This window comes from Penicillium griseofulvum, assembly GCF_001561935.1.
Source record: "Penicillium griseofulvum strain PG3 chromosome Unknown contig_13, whole genome shotgun sequence".
NCBI lineage: Eukaryota > Fungi > Ascomycota > Eurotiomycetes > Eurotiales > Aspergillaceae > Penicillium > Penicillium griseofulvum.
In genome coordinates this window covers 69,840-92,152 of record NW_024467434.1, presented here as the reverse complement: position 1 = coordinate 92,152, position 22,313 = coordinate 69,840, and the positions used below count along the sequence as shown (strand labels likewise).

At 44.9% G+C, this 22,313-nt stretch overlaps 6 protein-coding genes across 6 annotated transcripts; 3 read left to right on the top strand and 3 right to left on the bottom strand.

Moving 5' to 3' along the window:
- Window positions 1–284: 284 nt before the first annotated feature.
- On the bottom strand, window positions 285–1,973 carry PGRI_091600 (proline permease PrnB; the record flags this gene model as incomplete). Its single annotated transcript, XM_040796873.1, has 2 exons — window positions 285–1,735; window positions 1,790–1,973. The coding sequence occupies 2 exons, from the start codon at window positions 1,971–1,973 to the stop codon at window positions 285–287; spliced, it is 1,635 nt and encodes a 544-aa protein (XP_040650303.1).
- A 4,168-nt stretch (window positions 1,974–6,141) lies between these two features.
- On the top strand, window positions 6,142–7,957 carry PGRI_091590 (putative amino acid permease; the record flags this gene model as incomplete). The annotated part of the gene is made up of 4 exons (XM_040796872.1): window positions 6,142–6,744; window positions 6,806–7,005; window positions 7,071–7,651; window positions 7,719–7,957. The coding sequence occupies 4 exons, from the start codon at window positions 6,142–6,144 to the stop codon at window positions 7,955–7,957; spliced, it is 1,623 nt and encodes a 540-aa protein (XP_040650302.1).
- Window positions 7,958–8,280: 323 nt separating this feature from the next.
- Window positions 8,281–9,586, bottom strand: PGRI_091580 (glycoside hydrolase 5 family protein; the record flags this gene model as incomplete). The annotated part of the gene is made up of 4 exons (XM_040796871.1): window positions 8,281–8,576; window positions 8,636–8,764; window positions 8,818–9,506; window positions 9,576–9,586. The coding sequence occupies 4 exons, from the start codon at window positions 9,584–9,586 to the stop codon at window positions 8,281–8,283; spliced, it is 1,125 nt and encodes a 374-aa protein (XP_040650301.1).
- Window positions 9,587–11,657: 2,071 nt separating this feature from the next.
- Window positions 11,658–13,381, top strand: PGRI_091570 (sugar porter family MFS transporter; the record flags this gene model as incomplete). The annotated part of the gene is made up of 2 exons (XM_040796870.1): window positions 11,658–12,644; window positions 12,716–13,381. 2 exons carry the CDS (start codon window positions 11,658–11,660, stop codon window positions 13,379–13,381), a joined length of 1,653 nt encoding a protein of 550 aa, XP_040650300.1.
- Window positions 13,382–13,900: 519 nt separating this feature from the next.
- On the bottom strand, window positions 13,901–14,971 carry PGRI_091560 (glycoside hydrolase family 75 protein; the record flags this gene model as incomplete). The annotated part of the gene is made up of 3 exons (XM_040796869.1): window positions 13,901–14,422; window positions 14,476–14,817; window positions 14,876–14,971. The coding sequence occupies 3 exons, from the start codon at window positions 14,969–14,971 to the stop codon at window positions 13,901–13,903; spliced, it is 960 nt and encodes a 319-aa protein (XP_040650299.1).
- Window positions 14,972–19,046: 4,075 nt separating this feature from the next.
- PGRI_091550 (uncharacterized protein) lies at window positions 19,047–20,183 on the top strand (the record flags this gene model as incomplete). The annotated part of the gene is made up of 1 exon (XM_040796868.1): window positions 19,047–20,183. One exon carries the CDS (start codon window positions 19,047–19,049, stop codon window positions 20,181–20,183), a length of 1,137 nt encoding a protein of 378 aa, XP_040650298.1.
- Window positions 20,184–22,313: the final 2,130 nt, after the last annotated feature.

The following is a 22,313-nucleotide window of genomic DNA, read 5'->3' as shown; positions in this document are numbered from 1 at the left end:
GGGACAATGGGAATGATGAAGAGGCTATCGTTGGCTATCCACTGGTTAATTCCCCAATAAAATTGTTTGATAACACAATCTCCGAAGTTCGGAGTAATAATATGAAGAATTGGAGTTTTTTTAGTTGTTACTGGATGTTATTAGATGTTCTTGGACATTAGTAGGGTGATAAGGCGGGTGAGTGGCAGCAGTACACCCGCTCTACCTAGCTAGATATAGCTAGCAAATGTAGCAAACAATATAAACATGGCAAACATTATAAACAAAACAGGTATCCATAGATATTACCAGAACTTCCACCATGGCCCCTTTGGTTTCGGGGGTTGCTCAGCAGCAATAATCTCATCCAGACCAGTGTGCATATCAACTTCCTCCGGGCGCCATGCCCATGGATCACTCCAATACACCGCCCGGTGCCCAAAGTAAAGAATCAAGAAAGCAGGAATACCGATGTAGGCCGTGAAAAAGTTGCTGACAGACCATTCTGATGGGAAGAATACTGTGAACCCATTGATAAGCACCATGAGAGTGGCACCTGCAAGGCCAAAATAAACCCCATATGGCTGTATCTTTGATCGGTACGGCTGTTCGATACCCTGTGCTTCGATGGCTTTGCGGAAACGGAAAAACACAACGGAACAACAGATCCATGAAATGAAGCCAGAAGTATTTGTGAAGTTGACAAACCAGTTGAACACAATTGAACTGGAGTTGCCAACAGCAAGATAGGCCAATGCCGAGAAGCATGCCGAAACCGATACAGCCCAGTATGGGACACCCCATCGGTTACATGTCTTGAACACATGTGGCGCGTTGCCGGACATAGCCAAGGAATAAAGAGACCGTGAAGACATGTACAGGAAGGAATTTCCCGCGGACCATGCAGATGTCAAGACGGCAGCGTTCACGATGTGGTCTAAGACGGGGATACCGGCATTCTGGATGCCAATCACGAATGGAGATGAGTTGACAGTGCCATCACCCTTGGTCAGACGACTCGCATTGGATGGGCAAATAACACCAATGGCTAACACACCAAATATGTAAAAGAAGACCAATCGATAAATGTATCTCCGAGCTGCCCGGGGGATATTGCGCCGAGGGGACTCCATCTCACCACCACTGATCACAATTAGCTCTGGGGCAAATATGAATGCAATGGCGCTGGATACTGTGCATTTCATCAAGGCCACAAAGCGGCCCGAATGTCCGGCCACAAGATACGCGTTGAATGAGCCCGGATCTTTCCAATAATGAAAGCCTAGTCGTTGACGGTTGGGTCCACCACCCCAGAAGAGGATGAAAGATACCATCAACAAACCGATCAGAGTTATGATCTTCACGCCGGCAAACCAGAACTCCGACTCGCCATATACCCGCACGGGCATGAAGTTGAGCGCAATAATGACGATCATCATGATTGTGATCCACACAGCGATATTGATCGATCCACTCTTGTCCCAGTATCCAATAACCAGTCCAGCAGCTGTGATCTCGTATGGCACTAATATTCCGAGAGAGTACCAGTATAGATACCCCATGGCGAAACCCATACTCCGCGACACATAGCGAAATCCATGATAACTCATCGTTCCGCCATGTACTGGAAGGTAGGCACCAACCTCGGCAATGGCTGTGACCAAGCCATACACCATGGCCGAGATGAAGACATAACCCAGAAGAAGCGACGCTGGACCTCCAATGTGTAAGGCCTGTCCGGAAGACACGAAGAGTCCTGACTTTTGTGAGTAATTGAGGTCTCCACTTCCGTGTCAATCTCTGGACTTACCAGTTCCGATCGTGCCTCCGAGGGCCATTAGCTGAACATGGCGATTCTTCAAACCACGTTTTGTGGTGGTTGCATAACGATCGTCAAGCAGATCGGCTTCGACTAAATTTCTCAGTGCTTTGCCCTTCTCGCTGATCGGAGGTCGATCATCCGTGTAGTTGGTGGGTTTAGTCTCTATCTCCATCTTGTGTGACAACGAAAGAGGAAAATGCTGGATAATGGAACGATCGACATGGAATATGTGCTATATTTAAAGGGGATTTTTTTTTCTTTTGACAAGATCAGTTTCATCCCGTTAAACGGAGACCCCTCAGCTATGCGATATTAAATTGCTAGCAGTTATATCTCTGGTCAATGACTGGTCAGTAGAGGGGTCCGTGGCCGACTATTAGCAGTTAGGCCGGGATAAATGTACAATCCTGGGGTAAGCCACCAGGCTTCCTGCTCAAGATAAGATGCGAGAGTACCATTTTGCGACATCGTGTATGAACTAATTCTAACATTATTACTCCGTACGCCTTTCCCGAGTCTCCCAGTGTTCATACCTACCTTATAATCAATAGGAAGTCGACAGTCTTAAGGTGATCAAATAAAGGCAAACCCTACCAAAGCTATTTTATTTATCTTCATTACATCCCACGACAGGTGCTACCCGGGCACCCTTGAACGGTATTACAGTTGAATAGATGCTCTCTTAGCATTTTGATAGAAAACAACACAACCAAATAATGGCAAATTATAGCACCGGTCCGGCGACCGGTCCGGGAACAATATTGACCAAAGAGAAAAGAAAAGAAAAAGGCTGGGCAAAGAGACTGGGCAAAGAGCAATCAAAGCATCTCGTATCGATGGGAAAATTTACTAACCCCAGAATAAATATAATCAAGATCTAACCAATCAAAGGCCAGTTCTTATAGTAGCCTAAATCAGACCATACGAAGTTCAAACAAGCGAGGGACAAAAATTATTCCATCTCGCTTCTTTCGCAGTATTGCAGTATGGACCATGTGATCGAAAACAAAAATTATCCAAGAGCAATCCCCCAATAAATCCACACATTCTCATGCCTGCAAAATCAATGATTTCTCCCGTAAAGGAAAATGCTCTTGGTTGTGGCACTACAATCTGGCGTTTGTCGACCAGCAACTCATTTAGGCTAGATGTCGGACTTTCTATTGACTACCACATTTGAGGAAGAGTAACCGCGGTGGCGAGTGCAGCATCCACAACTTCCTGTGCAGTGCATATATCGAACCTCTCCAGAAGGGTCCCGAATCGTGTGCCAAGATCGTTCACAGCAACCACACTCACGAGCGCAGCAGCCGCCACGAAGTTGGCAGTAGGTCCGTTCGATATTCCACAGTTGCTTGGGGTGGTCCTGAAGACTTTTCGTATACCGACGAGTGAGGTGCCCTGGCGGTTTGCGATCCATGAGTTCTGCCTCCCGTTCCAGGTGTTGGAAGTATTCAATGTTGAGTAGCTTAAGCTCGATATCGCACTCCTGAAGCTTCTTTAAAGTGGACGGTTCTGGTGGACTTTCATCCTGTACTTGGGTTTCATAGTGGGAATACGTCGCTCCGAGGTGAATTTCCCGTTGGATGATATTATTGGCCCGTCTTGTCTCCTGGCGATGTTCAGAGATCCAGTCGAGTTGGATCTTGGTATGTTCTGCTTTTTGGAGCTCTCGTAGGAGCAGTTTGGCTCTGTTAGCTTGAATATGGTCGTGATACTTGGCTTTGAGATGGTGGATGGTAGTGGCGATGGAAGAAAATATATTCTTGATTGCCATGGCGAGGTATGTAGCTAAATGTTGAAACAATTTTGGAGGTCGGATGGTCATCCTGTATGAGGGTTTGATGGAAGACAAGAAGAGGATTAAGTTAAATCCCTTTTGCTTGCTGATACTTGTCCTCATGCAACCTTTAATGACTCTTTTGTGATGACTTTTCAGGGCCGACACTCAATTAGGAAACCGAGGTCAGTTTGGTACAGGAATATGCACCGATAACTGACATTATCATGTTGCAACCTATATATAGTAAATTTTATCACTATCAAGATCTAGACATAGATGAATGGAAGTGACCTTATAGACAGTAATATGGTATTTTCCTTTGGGTGATGAGATAGGATCTATATCTTGATACGCGCCAAAGTGGTGATTTATTACCGAGTAAAGAATATTTTTTAATATCGTGAAAAGAGAGAGTCTCTATATTCATTCAAAAGAATACTCCAGCTTTCCCCCCACAATTTTCCAAGGCCCCTCCTGTCATTGACTCCCCACATCCCCCACCGCGGACCGAGACGAAACCCTTGTTCCGTGGAATATCGAATTTAGACTACAATTTCTATTGTAGCTCATTTGGAATTTACGAAGTCTATATCATAGGTACATCCAAGGGCATGATCATGGAACTTGTCACCAACACACCCAAATCCGCGGGAGGACTTGGAGCATTTCAAGCCGAGTGTTCAGGTACCCTCAATCGTTTGCTTCATGGTTGGACTTGAAAGCACAAAATTCCATATCCTTAAAAGACGAGGGTTCTAGCGCATAGTCACGGTTCGTATTGGAGTAGGAAAAAGTCGTAATTGTCGATTGGGATTCGGCTGTACATTTTGCCACACCTATGTCAGCGACCGCCGGGTTAGGATCTCCCATGGTGTTGTGTGTTCTGTATACATTTTGCCAGCGATATATCTCGACATGACTGGCTAGTGGAGTCTGGGAAACTGTAGTTTGACGACATGCAAGTTGAACACGTCCGTGTTCTTGATGTCACTGATGTCACCCTTTTCACTGCCACCTGCACACTGCGATCGCTATGTTGGATACGAGCCACACGGGCCTTGAGTGTGTCCCGAGCGCAAATATCTAGCGCAAATAATCTCTCACCGTGCGTCTATAAACTCCATTTTCAACCGTGATGGCTGGCAGCCAAGAGACAACTTGCAACATCCTGTAAACTCGTATGTCGCAGTCGACGGCAACTCATGGAGCTGAATGAGCAGGATGTTCATCGAAACAGATGAGATTCTTGGAGGGTTCGTATTGTGTCAATGGCGGGTATAGAGGATTTGGAGGATTCGAATTGCGAATATTGGTGTGGTAGGTGTATGTTATACTTGTGGCCCGATGATATGCGTTCAGAGGCCCGACACCTGAGGCATCAACATATCACCATAAGTTCTCCACGACCATGTTTAGATTCACATTAATTTTTAAATTGAAAGAGATCGGCAGAAGAGAGATGCATTTTTAATTTCCTTTAATTTGAGCCTGTTGAATATCAAAAGTTCGCCTCTCAGAACCAGATGCTTCAAGTTGCTGAGATTTTGAAAGTTTGACTACGGAGTACGCCGTAAATGAATTGACTAAAAAATTTGCAGCTAAGATAGCTGTGACCAATGAAACATTTGGACTGAGATTATACACCCCCTTTTTTTAAATTGAGGCAACTCCGTACTATCTCTATACTTGCGGGATGGCCTGTCGGAACACGGCTGATATCGGAACCTGAGGGGTTTTCACCCGTATTTCGGGCATCCTGCTTATTATTTGAACTTCCTCAACATTAAAGACATGGATAATGTATCCTGTACTCCGTACTTCAATGTCTTATACGGTATATTCTACGTGAATATAGTATAGTATTCGAAAGGTTTCATTTGCTCGGGGACCATTTCCTTGGGCCTCCACAGAGGAGCCGGGGGCGCCACCAACGCCCCTGACATCATGCGATTTGTGAGTACTCGGGAGCATAGAGAGGACAGAATTACAAGATGTAGTTCTAGAGGATAAGATGGAATCTACAAAGATATCCAAGGATATCTATCTATCTAATTAACCCATAACCTTAATTTAGTAATAACTATGTATGTGCAATAAATGTAGCTAAACCTATGTCATACAGGTTCTCATAAAATCCCGAGGTCTTCTCGAAGGTTTCGAAACAAGGATAACACATGGACACTAGTCGGTTTTTGGATTAGAAGTAGTCTGATTGGTGGTTCCAACAATTTTCTCACCCTCCTTTATGCATGTTAACTGGTTCAAAGTTTAATGGCGCCCGTGTCTTATGGGTGAGAGTGGGTATTTATGGGTCTTAGTGGATTTGGGTGGATCTCATTCGCTTACATTTGAATCTGCTGGTCATCGTTTTTGGATTATTTTCTTTTTTCTTTTTTTTTTGCCGCTGAGTTCTCCACTTTTGGTTTTGCTTTTTCTGTTGTTTTTTTTTTTTGTAATTTGTATTTCTCCATCTTTTTCTTTTTCACTTCTTTTACTATTCTCAGTATAATCTGCACCGCATGCAGATCAGAAATATCACGCAATAACTTCATTCCTTATGGCTGTTGATGATGGATCCCGTCACCCCGGAGGGGTGACTTCGATCGAGCGGGGCATGAGTACCTCCAATGCGGATCGTACCCTAGAGGATATGGGATACAAGCCTGAATTGTCTCGCAATCGATCAATCTGGCAGGTCACTTTTATGTGCTTCATTCTTTCTTCAGTTCCCTACGGCTTGTCGACCACTCTATACTATCCACTCGCCGCAGGTGGGCCGGCCAATGTCATCTGGGGTTGGGTGATCATCTCTTTCTTGATTCTATGTGTGGCTATCTCATTGGCGGAAATCACTTCGGTCTACCCGACTGCAGGTGGTGTTTACTATCAAACATTCGTCTTGTCGCCCTTGTGGTGCCGTCGCGTTGCATCATGGATCTGTGGTTGGTCCTACGTTGCAGGGAATATCACCATCACCCTCGCCGTCAATTTTGGAACTGCCTTGCTCTTCGTGGGCTGTCTGAATGTTTTTGAAAAATCGCCAGGTGTCGGAATCACCGATGATTTCCAGGCATATCAAACTTTCCTCATCTTCTTGGCCATTACCCTGCTAACGCACTCTATCTCGGCATTTGGCAACAAATGGCTGCCATGGTTAGAGGTATGTGTCGCACGTGCCCCTTTGCCTCTTGGGGTAACAGTACTGATTTTGCCCTTTTTAGACATTCGCTATTTTCTGGACTATGGCTGGTTTACTCGCCATTATTGTTTGTCTGTTGGCTGTTGCTAAGCAAGGCCGTCACGATGCCGCATGGGTCTTCGGTCACTTTGAGACACAGGCTGGGTGGCCCCCCGGTTGGTCATTTTTCATCGGTCTTTTGCACGCCGCCTATGCCACATCAGCGACCGGCATGATTATCTCGTATGTCGGACCCTCAACTTTTTTTAATTCTCCAGCCCAATTCCACATGCTAACAGATTGTACAGTCTTTGCGAGGAGGTCCAAGAACCCGCCGTCATGGTCCCGAAGGCCATGGTCGGAACCATCATTATCAACTTCATCGCCGGTCTTCTCTTCTTGGTTCCCGTCTGCTTCGTGCTTCCCGATCTCACATACCTGGTTAATCTGGCTTCAGGCCAGCCCACCCCTGCCATCTTCAAAGCCGCCATCGGTAACTCGGCCGGTACATTCTGCCTGCTGGTCCCCCTGCTCGTATTGGGTATAATCTGCGGTGTCGGTTGTGTGACCGCCACCTCTCGCTGTACTTGGGCCTTTGCCCGTGACGGCGGCATTCCTGGTTCGGGCTGGTGGAGCACCGTCAACAAATCCCTCGACATTCCTTTCAATGCTTTGGTATTGGGTATGGTTGTGGAAATTGTTCTCGGTGTGATTTACTTTGGCTCCACTGCTGCATACAATGCCTTCTCGGGTGTTGGTGTCATTTTTTTGACCACGAGCTATGCCTGCCCGATCGCCGTTTCTCTGATCTTCCGTGGTCGGGAGGATATTAAGAACGGTAGCTTCAACTTTGGTGTTTTTGGCCTGATCGCTAATGTTATTGCTCTTGGTGAGTTGCATCTAAGAATTCCGCTTGCACACTTGAGTTTCAACGCTAACCATCTAAACTATTATAGGCTGGAGTCTTCTTGCAATTCCACTTTTCTGCATGCCAACTCTGAAATCTGTCACCAAAGAGAGCATGAACTATGCCTCTGTGGTGTTTGCTGGCTTCATTGTTATTGCTGCCATCTGGTATGCTGTCTGGGGCTACCACAATTACCGTGGCCCTCCAACTGACGCTGTGGAACGGGATGCACCCTCCCCCGAACCTTCAGCCTTCGCCGAAGTCCCCAAGAAGGCGCCGAGTCATTGAACTTCTGCCATCGTGACATCAAAATCTGTATACCCTCTTGAGGGTAGAGTCTAATTAATTGTAGAAAAGCACCAAGCTGCATGTACATAAGTATAAATACCCCATCAAAATAGATATTTCGTGATTATGCGTGACTCTGCGCGACTTGCACATCGTAACCTGCACAGCTATTTGAGCGGGCATGACAGTATCCCATTCATGGGCCTTATTTAGCAAATACAGTGTATTGAAACCGCCGCGTATCCTAATTATCTGATGATGACATTTGATACCAACCCCCTCCTGGCTCCAAACAGAAAAGCTCAACCCGCCAGTTCTGAGACCTAGGAGTTGATATCTGTGATGTGGTCCGTCACTAGACAGGTAAATTCGCTAGTTCCATAGTAGAATGTATTTCCATCATCGGCGGATTTTCCAGTGCTCAGCATGTCTCCATACTGCCAGTAGAGATCGGCTGCAACTCCAGTGGTGTCCAGTGCTGTCTTCTGCCATGGAGCCTCAATGGCACAGTGATCAGCGGTGACACCGTACTCTTCAAAGAGACATGGCTTGCCAGCTGCTACACAGGCAGCTCCGTGGGATATGGCCCAACCGTTGCCCCAATCATTGGTGGTTCCCCCTTGCATAGAAACATTAGCAAGGTCTAGACCAAGGGCAATGGGAAAAGGATATACATACAGCTGGACGGGTAGAGATGGAATGTAGCAAAGTCGATGGTATCAATGCCTAGATTCATCGTGAAGTTGAGGCCCTCGCTATAACCGTAGGGATAGCTGCCATCAGAGCCGGTCTCCAGTCCAAAGCCCTCTAAAAGATAAGTTAGATAATTGACCATGCAGAGATCTCATGGGCCTAAATACCATCACCAATAGCAACCATATGTTTTGAGTCCAGAGACTTGATATAGGCACTGGTAGACTTGATCCAGTTGTAAAGAACCGAGGTGTCACAGCCCTTGCAGCGGGGCTCGTTGGCCAACTCCCATGCGAAGACGGCGGGCGAGTCAATATATCGGGAAACAACAGCTTTGATATAGGTACGGTAGGCCGTTTGAGCTGCAGTGTTTGTATACCAACTTGTCTGAGTTCCACCAAAAGCAGTGACATAGGCCGCCATACCACCATAATCCGACCAGTTGTTGACAAAGTTGATGATCAGTTTCACATTCCGTGCTTCGGCAGAGGCAACCACATAGTCCAGGCGCTGTAGACCATCTGCGCCGGTGTTAATGGTAGCAGTTCCATCCTTGAGGAGTTGGTAATAGACAGTTCCAGGAGATGGAACAGTGTTGACATCGTTGAATCCCCAAACTCGAAGAATTCGGAGTCCAGATTCATCCATGTGGTCGAACACAAGATCCACATCGTCATTATTAGTGAGGAAGCCAATCCAGTAGGAGTTGGAGCCGGCAAAGTAGCTCGTCTTTCCATCAATTTCAAATTCCAGTCCATTTGTAGTCGGGAATCCAGTCGCACTAGCACTGGTGGTTGTCTTTGTGGTTGTGGTTTTAGTTGCTGTTGTTGAGGAGACTTTTGTCGTCAGAGTAGTACTACTAGCAGAAGCTGGAAAAATTCTGTATTAATTGACTGAGCATTGTGATATATGTGAGCACACTTACATGCGAGACATTGGCTATACCAGTCATTCTGATATTGGCAAGTCCAGCCAGAGACACAGGTTGTAGGACCAGAATAGCTTCCTCCACCACATTGAGCGTATGGAGCAGCTTGGGCAGAGACCAGGCCAGTCAGGGATAAGATTGCTAGTGTCTTCATAATGATCCTAGGTTTCACAGTACACCAGTGGGTTGGCTTTGGATGCATCTCTACGATAGATCGATAGATGGATATATATATATATATATATACCATTGGAATCGCGGGGAATATGTAAAGACGGGGAACACCTTCCGCCCTAAATTAGGAAACCGAAATTATTCCATCGACTGAAGGATATATCAGGTCATGAAATGGTTCTGTGGAGGTTCTCCCGCAAGCCCCCCGTGTTGCTTGCGGAATAATCGAAGCGGTAGTCCGCTTGCTATAGAATGATTCGGTCTTTGAAGGACCGAAATCCGTCTAAATTATGCGGGGTAAGAAATTCATTGCATAAAGGAATTTCCTACAGAAATTGAAAGTTGAAATTGGCACGCTTGTCTCAATTTGTCAAGGTGTTTCAGCCGAGAGACAAAGTCATAATAAGGAAAACTACTCCGAGAATTTACAGATTATAAGCAATATATATATATATATTTCATCCTCTTTTCACATTGGACTTTTCAACTTCATTTCGGAAATAAATCTTATTACCCAAAGTAAGATCTACAACATTGTAATTAAATTGGGTGTATATGCTTCGTTTCTCCATAAGCCTTTGTGAGTGCGTAGAATGTGAACCCTTGCACAGCCTTGTCGGTTCAGATATGTGAGCAAGACCCGATTCATCTTTAAATTTCGAATCGGAAGAAATGTCCTGGCCGAAAATCCGACTCGGCACGGGAAATATCTCAGAAGGGATACCGGATCAACCGGCAATAAGTTGTGTTCAGTGAGGAAGACGGGGAACTACGGGAAGAATCATAAGCATTTTTACTTAATCTTGGTATGTATTAAATGAAATTTATATCGAAAATGGCTGAAATTATATGTATGATACAACTTGATACAACTTTGAAAATTGAAAATTACGGAAATGCAGTCTTCAATGACGTAGTGTGGCGGTTCGGCCACTCGGCATCTAATATCAATGCCGATGTTCTGCCGTTGAGTTATATGTTGTATGTTGTATGAGTACATTTCATGTTATATAAGTAATAAGTATTTCCGGTATAGATATGAAGTACATAGTACTTCGTACATAACATTGAATGTCTCAATATGACTATGTTGTACGTAGTATGTAGTATATCACCCCCCAGACTCCGCATTTCCCCTCGAAAAACTAAACCCGTTATATGCTGGAGACGGTAGTTCTCGGGGTTGAATTTTCACCGGGATACCGATCGGGAAATGCATTTGTTGGGATCCGGAACCCGGAGAGAAACCCGGAGAGCCTGGGGAATGTTGGTACATACGTACATGGTCCACTATTGTTTCTCCAGATTTATCCAAGTAATATTAATATTGATATTCAAGTACATCGAGGTGGTCAAAGAAGGCAAGAAATTGCAAGAAATTGTAAGAGATCCTCTTACTCGGCATCGAAATATCTGATCCCGAATCAGTTCGGCACGGCCTTAACCTATAACCTTGAATTCGCCACCTCCCCTGTGCCGAACAAATTGACGGATATTTATCCACTTGAAAGACAAATGGCGAACCAGAGAGCTGATCACTTGGAACCTGCCATGTGTGGCTTCTTCCCCTGGTGGAGTCTCCATGCAAGCCGGTGGAAGCCGGTTTGTTGACTGTCTTGTACAGCCATGAGCATCGTCATCTCGCCTCTCCATAATTCTCTCTCCACTGCAATTCTGGGTTTTATTATTTTTTTTTTCTACTCTCTGATTGCTAGATTACAAAAAGCCCCCCCTATTCCCCCATGTTCCCCAACCTTTCTTATTCCCCATGGGCTTGTTTCTATTCTTTCAATTGTCATATTTCGTCTTTGAGCTGGTCCTCTAATCCCTTCTATATCTATTAAATACAACTTGAAATACCAAACATCAGGAACCATCAACATATATTTCCTCTCAACCCACACCATGGGTGCCGAAGCGTCTTCCCACCATGGGGAGTCCATCACACCGGCTCAACAGCCGAGCGTCGAGTCGTCCTTCCAAAATAGCCCGATTGAGAAGCCCATGCGAGCTGGGGGCGTTGATACTCCAATCCCTCGGATAACCATGCGGTCCTTGGTGATGGCCCTCTTTGTCTCCATGGGTGGCCTACTGTTCGGATATGACACGGGTCAGATTTCCGGCTTCCAAGAAATGAGTAACTACTTGGAACGGTATGGCGAGCACAATGCAGATGGTTCCTACGAGTTCAGTGCCGTACGCTCCGGTCTTATTGTTGGCTTGCTCTCCATTGGTACCATGATCGGTGCCCTGGTTGGAGCTCCCGTCGCTGATAAGTTGGGCCGCAAGTGGTCTATCACTCTCTGGTGTATGGTCCTCAATGTCGGTTTGATTGTTCAGATTGCCTCTCCCGATGGTCACTGGTACCAGATGGTTGTTGGCCGTTGGGTCACTGGTCTCGGTGTTGGTGGCTGCTCGCTGCTCGTGCCCATGTATCAGAGTGAAAGTGCCCCTCGTCATATCCGTGGTGCGATGATCAGTTGCTACCAGCTGTTCGTCACTCTCGGTATATTCTTGGCCTACTGCATCAACCTAGGTACCCACACCATGGATGGAACTGCTCAGTGGCGCATCACTCTTGGAATCACCTTCATCTTCGCTCTGATCCTTGGTGGTGGTATGATTTTCTTCCCTGAAAGCCCACGTTATGAATTCCGCCACGGAAAGGCCGAGAGTGCCCAAAGTACCCTGGCCAAACTCTACGGTATCCCAGAGAACCACGTTCGCATCATGGAGGAAATGGATGAGATTCGTGAGCAGTTCGAAGCGGAGTCTGATGGCCAGAAGTGGCATGAATTCCTCACCGCCCCCTGCATGTTCTACCGTATTGCCCTTGGCATGGTCTTGCAGTCACTGCAACAACTCAGCGGTGCTAACTATTTCTTCTACTATGTAAGTTTCCTACAGATATTCTTTCTGATTTTGAGGGGAAAACAGATCACTGACTGAAATATATTTGATAGGGTACCACTATCTTCGAAGGCGCTGGTCTCTCCGATAGCTTCGTGACCCAGTGCATCCTCGGCGCTGTGAATTTCGGCACTACATTTGGCGGCTTGTATGTCGTGGAAAACTTCGGTCGTCGCAAGTCCTTGATCTTTGGAGCGATCTGGATGTTTGTCATGTTCATGATCTTCTCCTCCCTCGGCCATTTTGTGCTGGATGTGGAAACACCTACCAACACCCCCAATGCCGGCAAGGGTATGATTGTCGTTGCCTGCCTGTTTATTGCGGCGTATGCGATGACCTGGGGCCCCATGGTCTGGGCTATTGTCGCAGAACTCTTCCCCTCAAAGTATCGTGCCAAGGGTATGGCCCTAGCGACTGCAACCAACTGGCTATGGAACTTCCTCATCAGTTTTTTCACAACTTTCATCACCAAAGAGATCGACTTTGCTTACGGGTACGTCTTTGCTGGTTGCCTTTTCGTGGCTATCGGCGTTGTCTACTTCTTCGTCATTGAAGGAAAGGGTCGCACACTCGAGGAGCTTGACTGGATGTATGTCAACAAGGTTGTCCCCTGGAAGAGCAGCAGCTACGAGATTCCTGAACGCCACCAGGACTGGATCGCCGAGGAAAACCCGTACGGTCGCAAGTCACCGGGAACCCTCCATGCAGAGAATGCATGAGCTTCTATTCTTTGTCCTTCTAGAACTGGTGTTGGATTCTGCACTCTGCATTTGTCATGCATGAACTTGCACGATATCATCTTGGACCTGGAGTATTGAGTTGGTTTTATTTACACCATTATTTTCTTTGTATATATAAAAGATTGATGATACCTATTGCATTTATAGAATACAAGACATCTGTCTTAATTACCTTTACAAGCTTAAATTCCATCAAGCCAACGATTCAAGATAGGGGTAGGTGTTATATATACTATGATTGTGTCATCTGTGGGGGAATTAGTTCAAGATACCAACTGCCCTTACAAATGAAAAGACTAGATGGTTACGAAGGGGGACAGGCTCATACGACAAATGAAATGCCTATATTCCCTTATGTGAGTTTTTCAAGCCAAGTAACGCAAGATGGAATTTACAATTCTCATTCAAAAATATAATACTACTATCCATGACCAAAAAAGGGAACCAACTGCCGTTTCCCACAAGGTACAGCAAAATCACGGGATGTGCACTTCAAGTTTAGTCCAGATTATTGCGCGAATTCGAGCTGCTTGTAGGAACAGGGGGAAGAGTGCGGGTCCTCGTGTACTTGCTGGTGGACGTGGTAGGCTTTGCAGATCTGGAATATGTGCGCGTGTGGGTTGTAGACTTGGTAGGCTTTGTAGAACTGGACTTCTTGCCGGTGTCGTTTGTGCACTTGCTGTCATGCGCAGATCTGGACTTCGTAGTCCGTGCAGATGTGGCGAACGAAGATGAAGAGGTGTCGGTTCGGCCTTGGGATCCAGCCGAGCCAAGACCCTTGACCAATTCATCACCAAGCGACTTGATACTCGCTTCAAATTCTTTGCTGTTCTTTGCCTTCCAGTTTGCTTTGGATCCCGGAACTGCCTTGGATCCCTTGAAGCCAATGTACAAGACATCCTTCTCACTATGTCCGCTATCGCCGGTGATGTCCTCGTCAGGGAAGCAGAGTTTAGCCATAGAGAGAGAAGCTTCACCGGTGGCAGTGTGGCCGTTGGTATCACCCCAGATACCATAGTGCTGTGATGATATTTTAGCAGGGAAAAATTGAGTCGGAATAGGGGCTGAAGTACCAGTTTGCCACCACACACAACCGCCATCACACTCAGAGCCTTCATCCCATCGTCCCTAGGATCATAGTCCCCGGTTCCAAAGACAACATAGGGGTGAATGCCGGCATCCAGGTCATCGATGCCTTCCAGTTCATCCATGAAAGCCGTTTGACTTTGACCACTCCCATCATTGTAGCAGTCTCCCTCGAGTCGGTTAGCGCCATCACAATCAATGTCCATATCGCCGTACGCTCCAGTGTTGCTGTACAAGAAGATAGCCCCGTCTATGTCGCCACAATAACCCATATCCTTGCCTTTGTCATCTCCATCGTCAAATCCCCCGGCAAGTACGTTTTTGCATTTCTGTACATGTTAGGCTTATTGGATATAGTTGATGAAAGGGAACGCATGCGAGTATTACCTTGTGGGAGTCGTAAATTGCTTGCAAATTGGCAGGGACCTCATATGCAAAAGCAAGTCCAATGGAGGACAGAATCAAAGTGCTGAGAACGTGCATTTTGAGAAGAAATGGACCAACTGAATCTGTGGTTTGGAAAGACTACATAAGAAAGGCCAAGGAGGTGGAATATATACACCAGATGTGAACATGATATGCAGGGGTAAATGGGACGAGCGACTTAGGGCGACGTAAAGTGTTTCGGAACATCCTAAAGTGAATATTGGTAATAGACCAATATCCCGTTTAGGATATAGGGCAATGGAGTCTACTATTATTATCCCACTGGCATCCTTTCAAAACCCAATGAGATGCCGCAATCCCGCCATGCAATTGCTAAGTGGGCTTTCACTGTGTAGTCTAAGAGAATTGTATTAAATATTTGACATCATATCTGATAGAGAGCAAGATTGATCACGTTGTAACGGGAAATAGCCGCCGATCTGTTTTAGATTGTAGATTCTGGGGTATATGTCTACGCCACAATAAGAATATAATTATTTTTGATATCTTGAAGGTCTGGATGGCATTCAAAAAGAATCCTTTATGATTTTGATTTTGATTCTCTACTCCGTACAGGGTATTTGGCAAATCAAATGAGAAAATATCAAGTCCACGTATCAGATGGAAACATCATGCAATGTAACGCTATAGTGAATCAAGAGAAGTACGGAGAAGTCCGCAAAGATGAAAAGACCAATTAACTAATTCGGAATGGATCTTCTAAGAGATATTAACAACCTTGGAAGATATTCAAATCCAGCCCCCACTAGATTACATAGGTACTACGGAGTACGGAGTACTTGATCTACAACATTGAAATATTCTACGTGAGATCAGTCCAATATCATATGCCAATCGTTTAATGCAATTCACTCTTTTAGAACCAACTCCTTTGGGAAACTCAAGGCCCACATGGCATAATACTCAATATTTTGCGATCGATATGAATATCGGAGTGTAGGCCATTCCAGTAATAATGTAGCACGCAGAATGATAGATTTCAAGTCTGACAAGTGAGACATTTTAAGGTATCTGTTACTGGATTGTCGATATCTACAGATCACCATATACTATGTTCAGTTGCAACAAGTGTTGAATTGGTGAAAGTAGCCAACACCCAATATAAGTAGGGTAGCAAGCCGAGGCCCAGATCTGTCATTTGCTTGCGAAATATGTGCAAATTTGAATAGTAGTCAAATCATCCGCATTAATGAGAATCAATGCCAACAGGGGTTTCTTCACTGGATGATCTTGTCCCGCTTGGAAAGGATGCTATGATATCCCTCACGATTATGGAGGAATGGTCGACACTCTTTCTAAAATATATGATCACTCAGGCTAAAAGAACATGACATGTGTTCCGATCGATGACGGAAGAGGTGTCCATCCGGAGGGAGCTGTTCTCGCCTCATTTGGCCCGACCGGTCTGGATGTAGTCATATTCGAAGAGAAAATAAAACTGAGTATCTCTGATCCCCCAATACGTAACATTGGGTACAGAAATCGCGTCTCTTGCCGTTTTTGAATGACTTGAATGGGATGTCACGTCCTGAGTCGTGCCCTGCACCGCGTCCTGAGCCAAGCGAAGCCCTCCAAGTTCAGCACCGATTTGTCAAGACAGGCTGAGGAATGGCAAAATCTGTTATCAGATTTAACGGTTCGACTAAGAGATAAATATGAACCGTGGGCTTGGATGTATCGAATTTTCGCTTGGGCGTCGGTAGATGTGGACGTGGAATGCAGGAAGATCAGGGCCGAAGGATAGGCAGCTATGCGAACGGTCATGTCAGTTTCAATCACCAAGATACGAGAAGGCTCTAGGAAGTAAGTGAAAAGAAAGTGGGGGTTTTTTTTTCAGGGTGTTGTTGATGAAAAAGAAAAGAAAAGGGTAGAACGAATTAAGGCGAGGCGAGGTGATGAAAGACACCTTATATGTCAGGCACCAAGTTCGTCCACTTGGTTGCAGGTGCCCAACATGGTCTTTGGATGTTTGCAAGAGGATTTTTTGGGCGGATGCGAGCTATATAACATCAGGACTTGATTATACTATATCCTTTGAAACCCGTTGCTGGAAATCCACGCTTGAGCTCCTGCATAATCTTGAAGGGGAGTAGCGGTAGAAGATAACAGAGAACTTTCCCACATGGCCCCGGAGAGGTCATATCGACGTAGAATGGGATAATCCAAGATTTGAGTTAAGAGAGGTACAAGTCGTAGGTTCGTGATTTCACGTTGGACCATCTTCTAGCATAGACTGTGTGAACGGAAGCATGTGGATTTCCGCCATACTCTCCTGAGCAATTGAAGGAAATGGATTAGATGAAAGATAAAATACAGGAACACCAGATACTCTGATCACTTGATGTTAAGGTAACGATTCAGAAACAATTTGCAAAACTTGTCTATATATCAGAAGCAGGAATTCCAGATTGCTGCTCAGAATCTTTAAATCATATTGTGCTAGGCACTTGCCATGGTCTTTGAGACTTGAGATACTCCTCGTTAGGAGTACCGATTTGCGCGTTGATGTTGTTACTGAACTTTGAGAGTGAAAGGACAGCCGTTCAATACTTGAATCATATTCGTGGTTTGCATGTTTTTGTCTCGAAGGATTGACACCCTTAGAAGTCATGTCCGACAAAATGCGAACTAAATCTGAACAGCTTATACCAAGGTATGGAGCACAGGTACAAATTAGTCTCAACCAGAAGGAGTTGTGCGAGCGAAGTCGACTAAAAGACAAGTCGATATAAACATCTTTGATAGCAAATGATGTATCAAATTCGGCACGGAATATCCCGGAGTGTTTTAAATCACTAAGAGAGAGTATCGTTCTTCTACTCAGTTCTTGGTGTAGCAATATTGAGGCATGATTGTAGAGTTCGGGTTTGATCTTGGTCGCAATGATGGCGAACCGATGGATGGCCGATATAGCTAGTGTATCACAGCAACATAGTTCAAGGACACACCATGGTCGCTGGAGAATAATGAGTAAGGACTCAATAATGTCACCACGACCGACAATCTGATGCTTAGAAAATTTTGATGCGTTGACAAGGAACCAAGGAAGGCTATCGCGAGGTGATATATTTGTAGAGTTGAAAGGTGGATGCTTTGGACATGGCAACGAGACAATATCCACGGTGAAAGCGTTTTCTCTGGTGTAAAGGACAGGGATCACTTTTTCAACAGCAGAAGCTGCTGATATGAGTTCTGCATGCAACTCGTTGAAAGTTGTGGCGTTCCAATCTGGAGAAGATGCGACAATAGAGTAGATAGCGAACGCGTCTCCTAATGCAACCCCACCACCTTCATCAAATGAAGCACAAAGTTGAGAGAGACCTTTTAGGTCATAGTTTGAACCCTCCATAAATTCTTCGGACATGTGTAAAAATCTCTCAGACTGAAGATAGCTCTCCGTCTGGAGTACATGCAGGTAGGATGTAATATGTGGGTTTTGTGGTGTCACGGGGTTATACAGAATTTGACCGATTCTTCTCCGCTTTGCCTTGGGAAAAATGTAAATATAATGAATGATTTAGAGAAAGGATTAAAGAGACTAAGTAAATAATAGGTTCATGGTACCTCTATATAATTACTAGCTTGAGATTTCCTCGATAAACTATTCTTGTTTTTATTTTTTTTATTTTTTTTTCTTCACCCCCTCCCCCCCCTTTTCTTTATATTGTGTCAGCTATGAACTACTTTTCTGGGCATTTTTTTTGGCTATTGGATGAGATACGGCCATTGGTGGATTCGGTGATGAGTATGGAGTATGCAGTTCGTATACATCACAACTTCTAGTAAGCACTAACCCCAATAAAGAAGGATTAGCGAAATATCATAAGAACTCCCGATTGAATTGATTTTATTTTAACAACCTTGGAGTATTCTCTCTACTCTAGTGCTTAAAATGTTGTATTTTCCACTTCTCTCTATAATTGGGTTAGCACAAGCAGAAAAATTTCCACACTCACTAACAGACTTGCATGCTCAACTGAAGAGAGATGATGGAGTTACTTTTGATCCACTTGGTGTTGCAGCTGTTCTCTATAACCCTCGAGTCGACAAAAGTGCAGCAAGACTTTATACTCAATTTGATCGAGGATTATTCATATGGCCACACCTGACAATGATTGGCGGGACTTTGCCGCCCATGCAAATGCTTGTTGAACGTCTGAATGCAACGATGAAGTGGATCCATCCATCTATCAAATTATGCGCACAAGATACAACTATGCTCCCTGTACGATCAGATGTATCGGGCAATGTATTTCGCCAACTGCCACTCAACTTGAGCAATGCATGGCTGACTGATATCATATCCTTTCAAACATCCAAACAACCTGGAAATGACTTCGTTGTCGTTTGCGTGAATTCCATGTACCAACCAAGCGCAGAACGCCAGAAAAAGCTGCAAGATTCAGGACACTTGAGCTGGATTCTTGGGAAATGGACTTTGGACTTGATTTGTCTGATCAACGGAGCCATGCTGATGACCGGTATGGTGTGTGGGATTTTGACAGCCGACCTTTGGGCTTTTACCTTGTTCTTTTTATACAGCAGTCATTGGTTCGCCTCGGTGCTGATTTCCTTCACTTCTATGGTCAAGATACACAAACCAGATCAAATTAAAGACGACATGCGGGATAGATATGCGGTGTATGAACGCGATGAGGGGGGCACTGTGATATTCAAGGGACCACAAAAGGAGCTCGAGGAATGGGCCCGTTCCACTTGGGAATATGACCGAACTTGGGTGAAGGATTCTCTGCACTGGTTCTGGACCTTGACGGGGACATTCTCTGGCATATCTTCGGTTGCATGTATGGTGAATATGAAAGGCGCCCTGCAATTGGCCTTTTTGGGTGTTCTGGTATACTCCTCGTTGGCTGAGATTGGGGCGACTAGGATTGCGCGTCATCTGCAAACCAAGGCCCATGGCGATATTTTCGCGGATCCAGTCTTGAATAACAAAACCCGAAGCCTGGCAATTATCCGTGCAACGTTGCAAATTACCCCGGAATGCCGTCTTCAAGGTCTGAATTGGGTCAAAATGGGACTGCTTCCTCCGATGTCGGTCTTTGAAAAGATGCAAGAATTGCTGAAAGCGATTTCAGATATCGATCAAACCAAAGAAAATCTTCGAGACAAGGTGAAAGAAGAATGTGAAAAATTTCTGAACAACGTGGATCCCTCAGAGCACATGTTGGCTAAGAGAATAGTTGATGAGGTGATGGACACCATGGGGTTCTTCAAACGTATATAAATTTTTGGATAACTCCATGGTCTTTGCCTGGTGTTCGACATGCTCGGCGTGAATATCTCATTTGTTTCTGTCATTGGATTTCGTATTCCCCCTATTCCTCCAACATAACCACTTGTTAAAATAATATTGGAAATCTGTTGACAGAGGATCTCCCTGGAGCCTGCCATAGGCTTACTATAGAACGTTCAACACCCTCCCATCGCACTTTGCTTTAGTTCGCCTGTTTTGGATCCAGAATATTGAAATTTGTAGGAAAACAAGAATCTGTCCTAAAACCACTAGTGCAATCATGATCGACACCCCTCTCGGATAACTATCAAGTCAATATACTTATCATTAGTCGTTGTAATACAGATAAGATGCGAAAGTGTAGTACTTACAATATCGCCGACTCATCCGCTCGAAATATCTGAGTTCCTGCCATAAGGCCCCCTGTAGCTGCCATGACGACTTTCCTGAGTTAGTAAAGAAAAGTAATGCCCACTATAGGACTAGTGGTCTTACACATTCTGTGTTTAAAGAAAGATTGTTAGCTCGTCTATCTGAAGAACAACCAACAGGGAAGATTTTACTCACGCAACACTTATGCTCCTCTCTTCGGAGCTTTTGCAGTTGATTTGGATCCAAGAATTGTGAATTGGATGATAACCTACAGCCAAAGCATTGACTGTAGTCCAGAGACCGAATTTGCCCCATTTATCCACGCGGTGCATCATGATTCTTAGCATTACCAACGTGATCAAATAGACGAAGATAGCAAACATAACGGTAAGACCTCTTTTCTTCAATTTGTCGCTCATCCATGCAAAAAGCAAAATCACCGGGAGAGTAAGCAAACTTCCTATTGCACATAATGCATTTGCTTCAATTCGAGCAAAACCCAGTTGCATGAAAATGCTCGGGGTATATGTTGTCAGAGGGCTCCATGTAGCGAATACACAACTTGTGGCAATAAAATGCGGCCATTTCCGTATATCCGTCAACGTCTTCCAAACTAATCTGAATGATATATCCGTTTTGCCAGGGTGAGCCAATGGCTTCTTCGTTAGGTGAACCCCTCCAGACTCTAAAATGTTCACTTGATCAGACGCAGAGACTTGTTTGTGTTCAGGAAGGAAGCAAAAGAGCATTATAGACACCGCAACGGAGAATAGCCCCTCGACTACAGATTTGTTAGCATAGTTTGGTGTTCAAGGGGTAATCGTACCGAGGAAGATCCATTGCCATCCAAAGAGACCATGTTCTCCATCCAGTTTCAAGAGAGCAGCCCCGATAAGTGGAGAGACAGCTGTTCCGCCAAACATGCCGAAGAAAAATATGGCGATTCTTTTTGTCAACTCTTCCTTTGTATACCAGGTAGAAAGTGTGTACATTGCACCGGGAATATATCCAGCTTCAGCAAGACCCAAAATTGTTCTAGTGAGTAGGAAGCCTAACTTGTTGCGGACAAATATTTGTAGGCATGCTACTATTCCAAATACACAGACTTGTCCACTAATCCATTGACGAGGACCAATCTAATTCAAATCAGTGACTGGATCATCCAACTAGGGGATGCGACCTACTTTGTGTAGGATAACATTTGAAGGTATCTCAAGTAGAATAACACCCAAAAACATTAGTTGATTTCCAATATTGATAATATTTTGGTCCACAGATATGATGGTCGCAAAATTCCCTGTGAGTGCGCTTGCAATGTTGGTTCTATCAAGCTGATAGCTAGCGAACCCAACTACCAGAAGGGGTAAGACTCGAAGGTCCGCTCTGTTGACCTGTCAGCTAAATAATCTGCTGGGGACTTTTGCTGAGCTGATTCAGCAAGGGAGGGCATACATTCTCCTGTTATGGTCGGAATACTCATTTTCAACGTTCAGTGTTCTCCATAGCATAGCGATGAGACTTGAGCTTGGCACATTCAAAAATCTGAACACCGAAGGCAAAAGCGATGCACTTGAATTCTAGAGACGAAAGGAAATGTGCGAAAATTGAATATGGTTCTTTTATCTTTGGGGGACCTTGTGAGTGATGTTACAAGTTGAATACCTTGGGGGCGATAAGACAATGTTATTTGGGAAAAGATAAAAAGAACAGCAAACTTGATAGAAACAAGTTACTATAGCTGTTAGGTGT